This window comes from Filicampus tigris, chromosome 8 (genome assembly GCF_054856515.1).
Source record: "Filicampus tigris isolate MCC_2025a chromosome 8, RoL_Ftig_1.0, whole genome shotgun sequence".
NCBI lineage: Eukaryota > Metazoa > Chordata > Actinopteri > Syngnathiformes > Syngnathidae > Filicampus > Filicampus tigris.
The window spans coordinates 11,900,592-11,912,788 of record NC_141224.1 but is presented as its reverse complement, the minus strand read 5'-3'; the positions used below and the strand labels follow the sequence as shown (position 1 = coordinate 11,912,788).

Here is a 12,197-nt window from a genome sequence, read left to right as displayed (position 1 = left end):
TGCTTCAATTTGCGAGGGCAAACTTGAGATCCAAGTACTGTATGGTGGGCAGGTGGTAAGTTTGCGTTTGAATAAAATGTATTTTTGTTGATTTTTTTTCAAATTCAATAAAATGCTGACGACATTGTCGCCAAACTCCAAATGGAAATATTATTTGACAAGTGTTCAAAATAACACAAAATACATTTTGTTGTTTTGTGCAGTTGGTTTTTTTTTTGTTTTTTTTTGAGCCACACAATGTTTTGTGTGGAAGCACACCTTTCATGTTCCAAGTCTTTTCAATTGCTGGGTGACTTTATGCCACGGAAGGAAGCATGTTTCCTACAATGTACTTGGCTCATGAGTTATTTGCAAAGATGCATTTCATTAGCCTGATAGCATAAATGCTCAAGTTAATGTTGACTTCCTGTAACAATATCAATATAAAACACCAATGTGCTTGCTAAAGAGTGTTCTTTCCTCCTTTCCATCTGTCTAGATTAGGGGTCTTCAATCCTGTTCCTCAAGGGCCGGCGTCCTGTCTGTTTTCCCTCTCTCCCTGCTGCAATACACTCCTGATTCATGTGATCAGAATCGTTATCCAGCTTCTGCAGACCTTGCTGATTATCTGACCATTTGAATCAGGCGCATTGCAGCAGGGAAAGATGGAAAACAGGCAGGACACCGGCCCTCGAGGAACAGGATTGAAGACCCCTGGTCTAGATTGTCAGTCATGGTAATACAAATGACTTGAGGAAAATGGACTCTCCTTATTTATTGAATTCTTTGTATTTTTTCTGAAAACGTTCAAAAATGATTTGCTATTAGGCTAACAATTTGCTGTATTCCAGCCTTCCTGAAGCGCCCCCATATCATCACAGGTGGCCGCCATACACGTCAATATATTGATTTAAGCAATGAATATTCCTAGAGTTGTATTTGTGTAAGCCACGCCATCAAGGACCACCAGCAGCACAATCAGCTGCATGAGCATACTTCTTACCTACTGGCATGTAAAAGAAGCCGTTTATGTCTACAAGAAGCCGAGCCCAACTTTTCAATTTCCTTTTGGCCTGGAGGATCTTCTCTCCATTATTCATGAGTCCTCAGGTTGGACCCTGGGAACAAGCTGAGCGAGCCCCTGTGTCAATACGCAACACTGGCCGCCACAATGGCCCCGGCCTGCAACTACACTGTTGACAGACACCAACACAAAGGAGCTAAAAGGGGTCCCCCTCCGTTCTCACACACAGTAAAGAATGAGTCAGTGTGCTGCCGCTCAGAGCACTGTTTGTACAGTATATACAGCTTTTGTCCACGGCCTCTGTTCTGCCATCAATGGGGCTTGAAGTGTTGATGAAAACCAGGAGGAAAGGACTTCTCTGCGGCTGCCAGACAGCGTTCATGTTCACTGGATGGCATCTGTATATATGCGGATGAAGGCCTGCATGCACATTCCATCATACATCCAGTCCAGCCCAGCCTCTATGGTTATGACATAATAAGTGGCTGTCAGTTGATGCTAATGAAAATGTCATGCATTAGCGCTTAGCGCAACACAACAACACTTACAAACAGTAATCCATGCCTTAGTTACATCTTGACTGGATTACTGTAATGGACTTTATTTTGGAGTCAGTCCTCCCTCAAGAGTCTCCAGTTGGTCCAAAATACTGCTGCCCGCCTTAGCACTTAACTCAAATTCTGTCCCACTTTGATTTTATTTTTAGATTGTTTTATTTTTTTGTAATGATCAAATGATCAAGTTGAGTAGTACCACGAAATGCAATATTGTAGCCATGTGGTATCCTGTGAAGGAGATTTTAATCGATTACCATTCATGCACCAGTGTCCATTATTGACATCATTCTGCATACTTTAAAAAGTCAACTTTGGGCGAGAATGTGTAATACACCCTGAACTGGTGTCCAGTCAATTGCAGGGCTCCTCCAGACAAAAAAACATTTATACTCATATTCACACCTATGGACAATGCAGGCCTTTGGAATATTTAAGGTGTACCTGGAGAAAATGCAAGCAAGCACGGAACATGCAAAATTTGAATTCTGGAGCACAGACCTGTGATACAAACAAGCTAAGCTGGTGCTTTTACTATAACTTGGGTACATTACCAAACACTATATAAGAGAGGAGAAACATATGATTAACATTATTAGCATTCCAATTTTATAAGGGCAGGAATTTTCATACAGCTTTTGTATTGGCTTTCCCACTTTGGATGACTGGATGACACGCTGTAAGGCTCTGACACGCTTTTCTCACGCCATCAAGTGGTGAGATCTTGCACCTACAGAAAGATGGAAAACCTTTTCTTTTTTTTTGATGCATCATAAACTCGTTTTAATTTCATTGCTGATTTGAATAAAATGCAGTAACTTCGTACGGTAATAAAAACACACAAATATGTTAATTTTACCTCAAATTTAATGATACCTAAGTGGTGAAAATGTACGCAGTGATTTTGGGCAAACATTCAACCTTAGGGCGGCGTTGTAGACTAGTGTTTAGCGAATCCACCTCAAGGTTCTTGGGTTCAATTGTCCATCGCTGTGAATATGAATGGTTGTTTGTCTATAGGCGCCTTGTGAGTGGCTGGGACCAGTTCAGTGTTCACCCCGCTTCTCAGCTGGGATCCTCATGAGGGTAAGTGGTATAGAAAATGGATGGATGAATAAAGTTGATAAAATATTGAAAACACAAATGAATCAGCTATTGCTTACTTGAAGTGTTCAACTGTAATGTGGATTATTAAAAATGCAATCTGAAATCATTTTACCGAATTTGTGTTCTCACATAAAGCCCTGGAAAAAAATGAAGAGATGACTCAAAATGTATGATTCCAGTTTTGACAATGCTTCTCAACTCTGAGAATTGTTTGGACAACACTCAATACCGCAGAGCCAAATCAATGGAGGTGTGGATGGATGGCAACTAGACCGTGCCATGGGCAGCCCAAGATTGAAGATTGATGATCAGAAGCCATCAAACAAAGTCAAGCTGTTTGAATGTTTGTGGTGTAGGAGTGGCATCAAGTCAATGTGAAAGATGGGTGGGGTACATGCTAAGATGCACAAAGGTGACTGCAAATCTGAAAAGTTACAACACAAATAGGCTATTATGATGTTTAATGAAGAATATGAGCTTTCCTTTGCATGCTCATATCTAAAAGGTCCCTGAATTGTTTCCATTATTTTGAGTAATTGCCAACTTCTCCAAATAAATGCTTTGATTGGCAATCCTTTCTATTTGGAATTAGGGAATAATATTATCAGCAGTCTATAGAATAAAACAAAAATATGAATTTTACCCAAACCCATAGAGGTACCTATAAATAGTAAGCCCATAGAAACGGATACTTTTGCAGTCGATTTTACAGGAGTAGCCAAAATATTGTTCTTGATTTGATTTTTAAAATGGACAAATGGACCAGGTCATTTATCAATTGGTAAAAGGAAATACTTAAAATGTGTGTAAAATGTAAAAAATGTTTATTATCATAATAATAGCAGAATACCAAATTCTATTTGAATTAAAATTTGTACAATTTGTATTGTATCATTTTGGATTATAAAATTATTTTGTAACACGTTTTATTTTATTATTTACAAAAAATCTATTAAATAATTCATATAAAATGAAAAATATATGTAAAATATACAGATAATTTTTCCAGTATTAATGGATAAATCTCTATTTTATCAAAATAAATTACAATAAATGATAAAAATAAAAAAAATAATGTACAGGTATAGGTATTTTTATGTTAGTAATATTCAAAAAATCATTTAATGAGATTAATTAAAAACAAAAGACAACATGCCAACAAAGTGGGCTGAATGTGACCCCCAGGCCATACTTTGCCCACCACACTATTAATAAATGATCACAAAGAAAGCTTCTTTTTGAGTTAACATTAAGTAAATGTGCTACTTCGTCAAAATAACTCAAAACAGGCCAACACCACATTGTCCCCCTCACACCCTCACACCAGAATTTGATTTATAGACACGCCTCTTAACCCCACTGTCACCATGGTAACGGCAGCACCTGCTCTTGATTGGAGGGCTCCGCATCAAGCACGCGCCCCACCGGGCTTCAAATATAACATTGTCTCAGTGTGTCAGTCTGTCCTCTCGTCAGCGTCCTGCACCCAAAGGGAGAATTATATTTTGTGCCTTGGAGCCAAAAAGTTGACTTTAAATTCCACCATGGTTGAGCAATTTGTTGGAACCTGGAAGCTGACTGCCAGTGAGAATTTTGATGAATACATGAAGGCTATTGGTAAGGATACACTTCACTTTAGCGTAGTTGGATAATGAGCTTGCTGTGAAGTGGTGCTAATTAAAGCAAATTTTGTATGGTACGGAGGTGTGGGCTTTGCCACCCGGCAGGTGGGCAACGTGGCTAAGCCCAACCTTGTGATCAGCGTGGATGATGCAGGCCTCATCACGATGAGGTCTGAGAGCACTTTCAAGACAAAAGAAATCAAATTCAAGCTCAACGAGGAATTCGATGAGAACACGGCAGATGACCGAAACACCAAGGTGGGTTTTAAACCAATACGCTTTCTCAGATAAGTCCTTCTGCATGTAATAAAAGCAAATGCTGTCTGCAGACTCTCATCACTTTTGAGAATGGCAAACTTGTGCAGAAGCAGACGTGGGATAGCAAGTCTACAACACTGGAACGAGAGATCCAGGATGGCAAACTGACAGCTGTAAGTTGAAGAGGGCTTCCAATAAAGGACCACTCTATCAGTGTGCAACATTTTGTTGTTTTTTAAACGTGACTTTTAACCCTGTGACACCTGTCTCCACAGAAATGCATCATGGGTGATGTTGTTGCAATGAGGACCTATGAGAAGGAGGCTTAAGTCCAGTCTTGTATCAATTAATGTATGTTGAACTACAAAGGACATGTTTGCAAAAAGAGAATTTACAATAAAATCTGTGTGTCTGACAGATGTGGTGTCTAAGCAAACTTGCTTGTTTAAATTCCGTGTTGTGACAAAAGATAATGTTAAGCCACTGTCATTTTTATTTTGTCTCAATGCTGCTGGGGCATGGAGGGGCTTAAATTTAAAATCAAAACCTTAAATTGTCACTTTGCAACAAAAACAGTTGTCAGCAAATAGCAGACTACTTCTTCAAACATGTGAACAGTCTTTAAGAATGAGCTTTTAAGGCTTTTGTGCTTAATGGGAATTTGGGGTTCACCAACTGACCTGGATAGTAGGGCTGTATGCCAACTTAAGACTTTGTATTAAAGAGGATTTTGTTTCATTCACTACACCTTAGGTCGCTCTGAAGTCTGATAACTAAATAGGCAGACTTTTTTTTTTCCTTGACAATGGTCTTTTGTTCTAGTAAGGACACATTCCCTAATATCAGCATAGACTCTTGTGACAGGGTGGTGGTTGAGCGGCCAAATCTCTTGTTGAGGTCAAAGTGGTGACCCCTCACTTGCTAGGCCCCTTGTCTTGGATGCACAGACTGGAAGTAAAGCAAGTGCACTTGTCCTAATTAAGCCTCTTTGGGGCAGTGGACTCCTGGTGTGCCAGACTTGATGACGGGAACATAATGGCCTCTAAATGTTTGAGTCAAAAAAATCCTTGTTTAACATTTTAAAATCAATCTTAATTTGATTTTTTTTTTTTTTTTTTTTTGCAAATATATATGGGACAGTTATGACTTAAAGCTGGGGTGGGCAATTCCGGTATCCTGCATGTTTTCTATGGCACCCTGGTGCAACCCACCTGATTCAAATGATCAGGATCGTTATCCAGCTTCTGCAGACCTTGATGATTATATGATCATTTGAATCAGGTATGTTACAGCAGGGAGAGTTGGAAAACAGGCAGGATAGCAGCCCTCGAGGGACGGAATTGCCCACCCCTGATTTAAAGGGTGGGCAGATTGTGGCCCACTCTGTTTTTTTAATCTGTTCTTTAATCTCAATTATTAATTTGGCAGTGTTTCCATGAAACTGGATAGTTTTACAAAGTATTCAGTTTAAAATTTTCAATTTAGTTGTCATTTATTAGTTGTTAAATGGTTGATTATATATTAGATTTTTAAAACAAACATTTACACATTTATCTTGTTAAATTGATTTTAAAGAATTCATACGTTTTAGTTACATTTTTACTTAGTCTTATGCCTCATATATAAATGACCTGGCCCAACTGTCGTTTTAAAAAGCTGATCAATTTTCCCCAAACTATTTTAACAAATTCGTTGGCCAATTTGGCCTGTACCACTTTCCTTTTAAAGGGGAGAAACTGTTTTTTTTTTTTTTTTTTTTTTTTTTTTCTTCAAATCAACAATGGGTTTATCTTAATCCTACACTCTGTGTAAAACACAATTCATTTAAAACTAAAGAAAACACAGTTTACGTTACTACTCCATCAAATTGTACGGTTGGGGGATAAAACTCCCCTCCGGACTCGTGTAATACTGTATTCCGGAATGACGTAACGTTGCGTCATCTTTGTCCAACATGGCGGACGCGGAAAACACAAACATGGACTCCGATAAGAAGAAAGCTTCTAATGCGCTTAAACGCCGCGTAGGAGACGAGTCACAGAGAAATGACAAACCCAAAGACGAGAAAGATGCACCTGAAAGTTGCACCACCGCGGAATACTGCGAAAAGTTACAAGCGTGGATGTGCCAGTACTCCACCGGCTATGTGACTTGGCAGAGCTGGCTGGCGGCGTCAGCAGCCATGTCCTATCCGTGTGTTTTACAGTCGGTCACCGGGACGTCGACGGCGCGTCTCGATCCCAACGCTCAGTACTTCGGTGTCCCGTTGTCGCTCAATGCGGCCGCCTCCGGCTCACCGAGTAGCCGAGGAGGTGAAGCCGCGGGCGGGGCTGCAGTGCCCACTCAGCCGCCGCAGCCGCCACAGGAGAACGGAAACGCACGGAGGCCAGGTAAATAGAAGAAAATCAATGCATTACAACATGCTGCACTAAAAGTAAGCGCTAGAGGTTTCGGCGCTGACACACCCTTCTAATCCATTCTCCAGGTCGAGAGTACACCATCCCCTCACCTCTCCAAAGACTCCTAGCTGAAATTGTGGACTTCTTCATTCTGTTTTTCATCAAAGCGACCATTATCCTCAGTATTATGCACCTGAGTGGAATCAAGTCAGTTCATGCAGTGGCAAAGATGACGCTTGAGGGTTTTGTCATACAAAACAGCCTCTCATGCTTTTCTTTCGTTTAGGGATGTGTCCAAGTTTGCAATGCATTTTATCATCGATGAAATAGATGAGGAAACTTCGATGGAGGAGTTGCAGAAAATGATGCTGGTTGCTCTTGTATACCCAATATTAGTGTGCTTTTATGAGGTAAGGAGTGTTTGTTGATACAGTAAGGAAGTGTTTTGAGTAATAATATAAAATGTTAACATTTGCAACTGTTGCACAAGTGAATATAAAAAAAAAACGTACTATTAAGAAATAAAAGCGATCCATTTTTATAGGGGAAAGTGTGTTAGGCAATAGGGATTTTTGTTGCACATGAACTTAACACACCTGCTTGTTTGAAGAATAAAACTATGGCTGTGTCCAAATTCATAGGCTGCGTCCTCCAAAGGCCAAATCTGATGGCCACATGACATAACTTCCGGAGCGACTCGACCGCAGGTCGGTGTCCAAATTCACGCAGCCTTCGTATCTAGCCTTCAAATCTGCCCTTGGTTTCCATGGAGACAGGCCCTGCGCGAAGGCTGCTTCTCTTCTATGCTAGGCCTGTCCAAATTGCCCACTGTTTATGTCATCCACGGAGGTCACATAAGGAGGAGCCTTCGAAGGACCCAGCATGCGAAGGGTCCTTCGAAAGACGCAGTCTATGAATTTGGACAGGCAGTCTTTAGTATACATGATATTTTTACTTGTAAGTACACAGTCTTATTTTCTTTTTCTGATGAGCTGCAATGTAATCAACCACTGACATGTCCCTGCAGATTGTGTGTATTTGGGGAGCTGGAGGAGCCACCCCAGGAAAATTCCTTATTGGACTCCGAGTTGTGACATGTGACTCATCGGTTCTGGTTCAGCCCAACCGGGTCCTTGTGGTGCCGGCAACTGATGTGTCTCTGTCTGCGTGAGTGGAACCATTTAATCATCTTTAATAAGGATGTTAAAAATATCATAAAAAGGGCACGCAAGGCAAAACAAAAATTGTTGCAATAATATATTTTATGCGCCCCACTAGACTAAATACTACATTCTGATAAATATTGCATTAATGGAATAAGAATTAAGCAGATGAAGCCACCCATTTTCATTAATCTCGGGGCACTGCCATTTTGTCCGATACTACCCTCCGCCCTCCGACTGAAATTGACGTCAAAGTGCCCTCGGGTTCACATTGCGAACGGCACATGACCGAATTCAGAAAACAGGTGAGCTGGCAATGCAAGTCCAAATTCTTATTTTACCAATGTAATATTAATCCGAATACTGTGTTTATACCAGCAGGGGCACAGGGAATATATTATCGCAAAGAACATTTTTTTGCCTTGGGTTTCCATTTTAACGTGTGTGTTTCTGGTTGGAGTAGTTGTTCAGCCTAAATTATGCTCCTCAAATTCGGGATTAGTATTGAATTAGTTTATAACTCATATTGTAGATTTAAGACTTGCATTACACGCATGCATGCACTTTCTTTTTACATACACACAGTATGTAAAAAGCACGATGTTGGAAAAAAAATGACATTGCGATTTTTGGGGGGGTTGCGATATATTGCGATGCTAAAAATAGAATTTTCACCAGATGACTTGAATAGATTTGTTTGGGAATAATTTGGTTAACTCACTATGACATCATTGTATTCATATAATATCGTTTAATCCAGACTAAGAGGGTTCATCTGTGAATGATGATTGCAGTATATAAAAGGGATAACAGAGGTCATGTCTCTGTAACATAATTGATTATTTAACATTGTATTTCACACTTCAAGGTAAACAGCAGCAAAATATTAAACATTTTAAACAAAAAAATAAAAAGAGCAGGTGCACTAGACCCTTGAGTCATTAAAAAAAAAATTGTTTACAAAAATATAACATTAAGATAAAAAAAAACCTTTGTGAAACTGCAGCAAAGTTGTAAACAAATTAGAACAAAAATATTAAAACTTAATGAGCAGGTGCATTAGTCCCCTGAGTTGTTCACAAAAATATAACAATAACTAAGACGGTCTGTAAAACATATTGCATCCGTGATTTGTCGGTGCTGTTTGGACTTCTTATCATAAGGAGTTATGCTGGCGAAGGCGTCTGTAATTGTTTATCTTCTCGGTCAGGAATTGTCAGATGCTCAGGGCACCTGCTATTTGAGGACATGTGGCCCCTTGCCACATCTAGCATAGAAAAAAAATGTTAGTGATTGATGCTGCCCTTAAATGAATAATTTTAACTGTAGCTATCTCACAAACTATGATGCCGAAAGATTTTGATATAGTTTCTAACTCATCTTACAACATCATCCTTAAAAAAATAAATAAAATTTGTACATAAAAAAAAGCACCAGAAGCGTGAGGATGCTGGTGTGTATGCTGTCTTCACAACACATGAAAAAAGTAATTGTCAAGCAATTACAAAACATACGTTGTTTGTTACCGTGCACTTCAAACAACCATTCAGAAGAACAAAAACATTCAGGTGTTCCGTAATTTCCTCTAACAGCCCAGGCTAAGCTTATCTTATTGCGACATACAAATGTTAGTCTCGCAGTCAAAATGTATCACTTCAAAATACTTCCTTGACAGCAATTACAACTGTCCTTTTAGCCAGGGACTTGGCATCATCTTGTGGGATCTTGGTTGTTACAGAAAGAAGACAAAAATATACATTGCAGCAATTATTTTGAATAGGGCATGTTTTGTCACTACAAACAAAAGTTTCTTTTTTTGTGTGCGTGTAGTCTTGCCACGTTAGGCTAATTTAAAGAACACGGATCACAATTCTAAATATTAAAAAAAATATCCTCTGGCAAATTTGACCTACAGTAGTGTATGTTCATTGAACACAGCTTTAATGGCAGTTGATAGATGTACTATATAAGTCTTGTGAGAGAAATCAAGGTTGGAATCTTAGCGTTGTCCACCTCTCTAATGATGCGTTTTTCTATCCTGACAGATCAACTGTGCGAGCCCTCAGCAAGAACTTTTCCATCGCTTTCTTCTTCCCAGCTTTTGTCACGCTTCTGTTCTTCCAGCACAACAGGACTGTATATGACATGGTCGCTGGCACCATTGTTGTCAAGCGCTCCAGGGTCAGATGACCCAGACGAGCATCGCCGCCGCCTGCAGAGCGTACCGCGTCAAGTGTTTGAAACAAAATCTGTGCAGAACTTATTTCTGGTCCGTGTGCACCAGGGCTCCATAATGAGGGCAGAGTGGGTCTTATGGATCGGTGCGCCACAACCTGCGCTTAGTTTGTGTCTGATCAAACGGCCGCATGGGTCTCTGTGCCAAGTTCTTGTCTCTTTTTCACATAGGAGGGGCGGGGACATCTCTCTTCACCAAACACATGATTTGCCTTTTTTAAAAATTATTTTAGAGGGGTGACTGTGTTTGTTCATGCTTATTTTAAGTTACTAATCCATGTATTTATAACACGATTGCCTCAGTATCGGTGAAATTATAATTTGAAACATTGGTCCTTTGGGCTGATTTGTTTCGGGTGCTCAAGTACTTCTATTTTTCAAAGGCACATTCAGTTTTTTGAAGCCTGAACGCTTCCTCATTTTGGCAGGTTCGAGTAATCCACATGATTTTATGCGACACACTGCAAGATATTGGAAGAAAAGTGAAAAAACTCTTGTGGTTGAATTAGACTACAGTGGAGCCTCTCAGGCACAGGTGTCAAATTCAAGGCCCAGGGGCCAGATCTGGCCCGTCACATCATTTTATGTGGCCCACGAAAGTAAATTATGTGCATTGACTTCATTTTTCTTGCTAAAATATCTCAATTGTAAATTTTTTTCCCTTTTAAAAATGAGATCGCAAGCATTATTTAATCCCCTTTAAAAATGAATAATATTTGAACACACTGCTTTTACTGGCCTATGATTTCAAAACTAGTTCTTCATCAATTTGTTGTGTATATGTAATATGAGGCGATCATACATTCATTTGTGTTCACAGTCACAGGCCCTTCGAAGGAAAGCATAACTATGATGTGGCCCCTGTTAAAAATGGGTTTGACACCCCTGCTGTTAGGTCATACAGTCTGTTCCAGAATGCAGGTGAACGTATGTTGTGGTTGAGGAATTAATAGAAATAGAAATAATTGGTACTAAGGCCAAACTATCGCATCTTAAAATCTTTAACTGAACAGGCAATGTTCGAAGCTACATTTTAAGTCATAAGTGAGCCACTTATGATATTAAATTGTAACAACAACGAGTCTTTAATGACAAAGAAAGACGTTCAGTGAAGAAAATTCCCAATTTTTTTTTTTTAAAGCATCCTTTAAAAAAGTGGCTACCGACGTTAACCACTGTTAAAGCAAAAATAAAACACTCCTTTTGTTTTAAGTGGCAATATGGCACTGGAGTCTTATTGCTTTGAATGTGAATCTGCTTACTTAATATAAATTTGGTGAGGTCGTGGCAGAAATGATGCGCAACTTTAGAGGAATATAACTAATTACACGACCTCAAGGACATTTGACTTTTGAGCTTCCAACCTAAAGCCTAGCAGTCGGGTCTGTTTACTTTTTTTGTACACAAAAATAAGTCCCACTAACTTTTCATGAGATGTCAACAGGTACAGGTAGTGTTATTTTTGTCCAAATAACCATTAAGTGCATGATTAACATCGCCATTTTGTAGAACTTTAACGTCTCTCTGATAATTCTTTGGCTCAGCAGATGCAAGATGGGTTGCCACAAACGTTATTTCATTGAAATAAACATTCGAGTTTTGATCATATTTGTCTCCCTACTCTGGCTACGTAGCTTTAAAAACCTTTGAAAAATTGTTGTCTGTCAGTCTGCTGACTTGTTTTTATGAAAAATATGTGCTAATAAAATACGTTTTTTTGTCTGCTAATTTTAGTGCAAAAATCCTCTCAATTATTGCAACGTAAATGATTTATTCAGACCATGTTTTACGAGTGACTGATCTCAATCTGCCCGCTTTTTCAGCCCTTAGCAATTGCATTAGTCAGAGCTCTTATT

The 12,197-nt window shown here is 39.3% G+C and overlaps 2 protein-coding genes across 2 annotated transcripts; both read left to right on the top strand.

The window, feature by feature from the left end:
* Positions 1-4,079: 4,079 nt before the first annotated feature.
* Positions 4,080-4,961, top strand: fabp4b (fatty acid binding protein 4b). The gene is made up of 4 exons (XM_086038245.1): positions 4,080-4,281; positions 4,369-4,544; positions 4,616-4,717; positions 4,820-4,961. The coding sequence occupies exons 1-4, from the start codon at positions 4,209-4,211 to the stop codon at positions 4,871-4,873; spliced, it is 405 nt and encodes a 134-aa protein (XP_085894371.1). The 5' UTR covers positions 4,080-4,208; the 3' UTR covers positions 4,874-4,961.
* Positions 4,962-6,475: 1,514 nt separating this feature from the next.
* On the top strand, positions 6,476-12,069 carry fam8a1b (family with sequence similarity 8 member A1b). Its single transcript, XM_086039376.1, has 5 exons — positions 6,476-6,934; positions 7,030-7,150; positions 7,230-7,353; positions 7,971-8,110; positions 10,152-12,069. Exons 1-5 carry the CDS (start codon positions 6,499-6,501, stop codon positions 10,294-10,296), a joined length of 966 nt encoding a protein of 321 aa, XP_085895502.1. The 5' UTR covers positions 6,476-6,498; the 3' UTR covers positions 10,297-12,069.
* The last annotated feature ends 128 nt before the right edge of the window (positions 12,070-12,197 follow it).

Bases quoted from the DNA above. Each gene is read 5' to 3' on its own strand.
- fam8a1b (XM_086039376.1), top strand. From the start codon at position 6,499: ATGGCGGACGCGGAAAACACAAACATGGACTCCGATAAGAAGAAAGCT. The intron at 7,151-7,229 runs GTCAGTTCATGC...TCTTTCGTTTAG, and splicing joins ATGCACCTGAGTGGAATCAA to GGATGTGTCCAAGTTTGCAA. The intron at 7,354-7,970 runs GTAAGGAGTGTT...ATGTCCCTGCAG, and splicing joins TATTAGTGTGCTTTTATGAG to ATTGTGTGTATTTGGGGAGC.
- fabp4b (XM_086038245.1), top strand. From the start codon at position 4,209: ATGGTTGAGCAATTTGTTGGAACCTGGAAGCTGACTGCCAGTGAGAAT. The intron at 4,545-4,615 runs GTGGGTTTTAAA...TGCTGTCTGCAG, and splicing joins CAGATGACCGAAACACCAAG to ACTCTCATCACTTTTGAGAA. The intron at 4,718-4,819 runs GTAAGTTGAAGA...CTGTCTCCACAG, and splicing joins AGGATGGCAAACTGACAGCT to AAATGCATCATGGGTGATGT.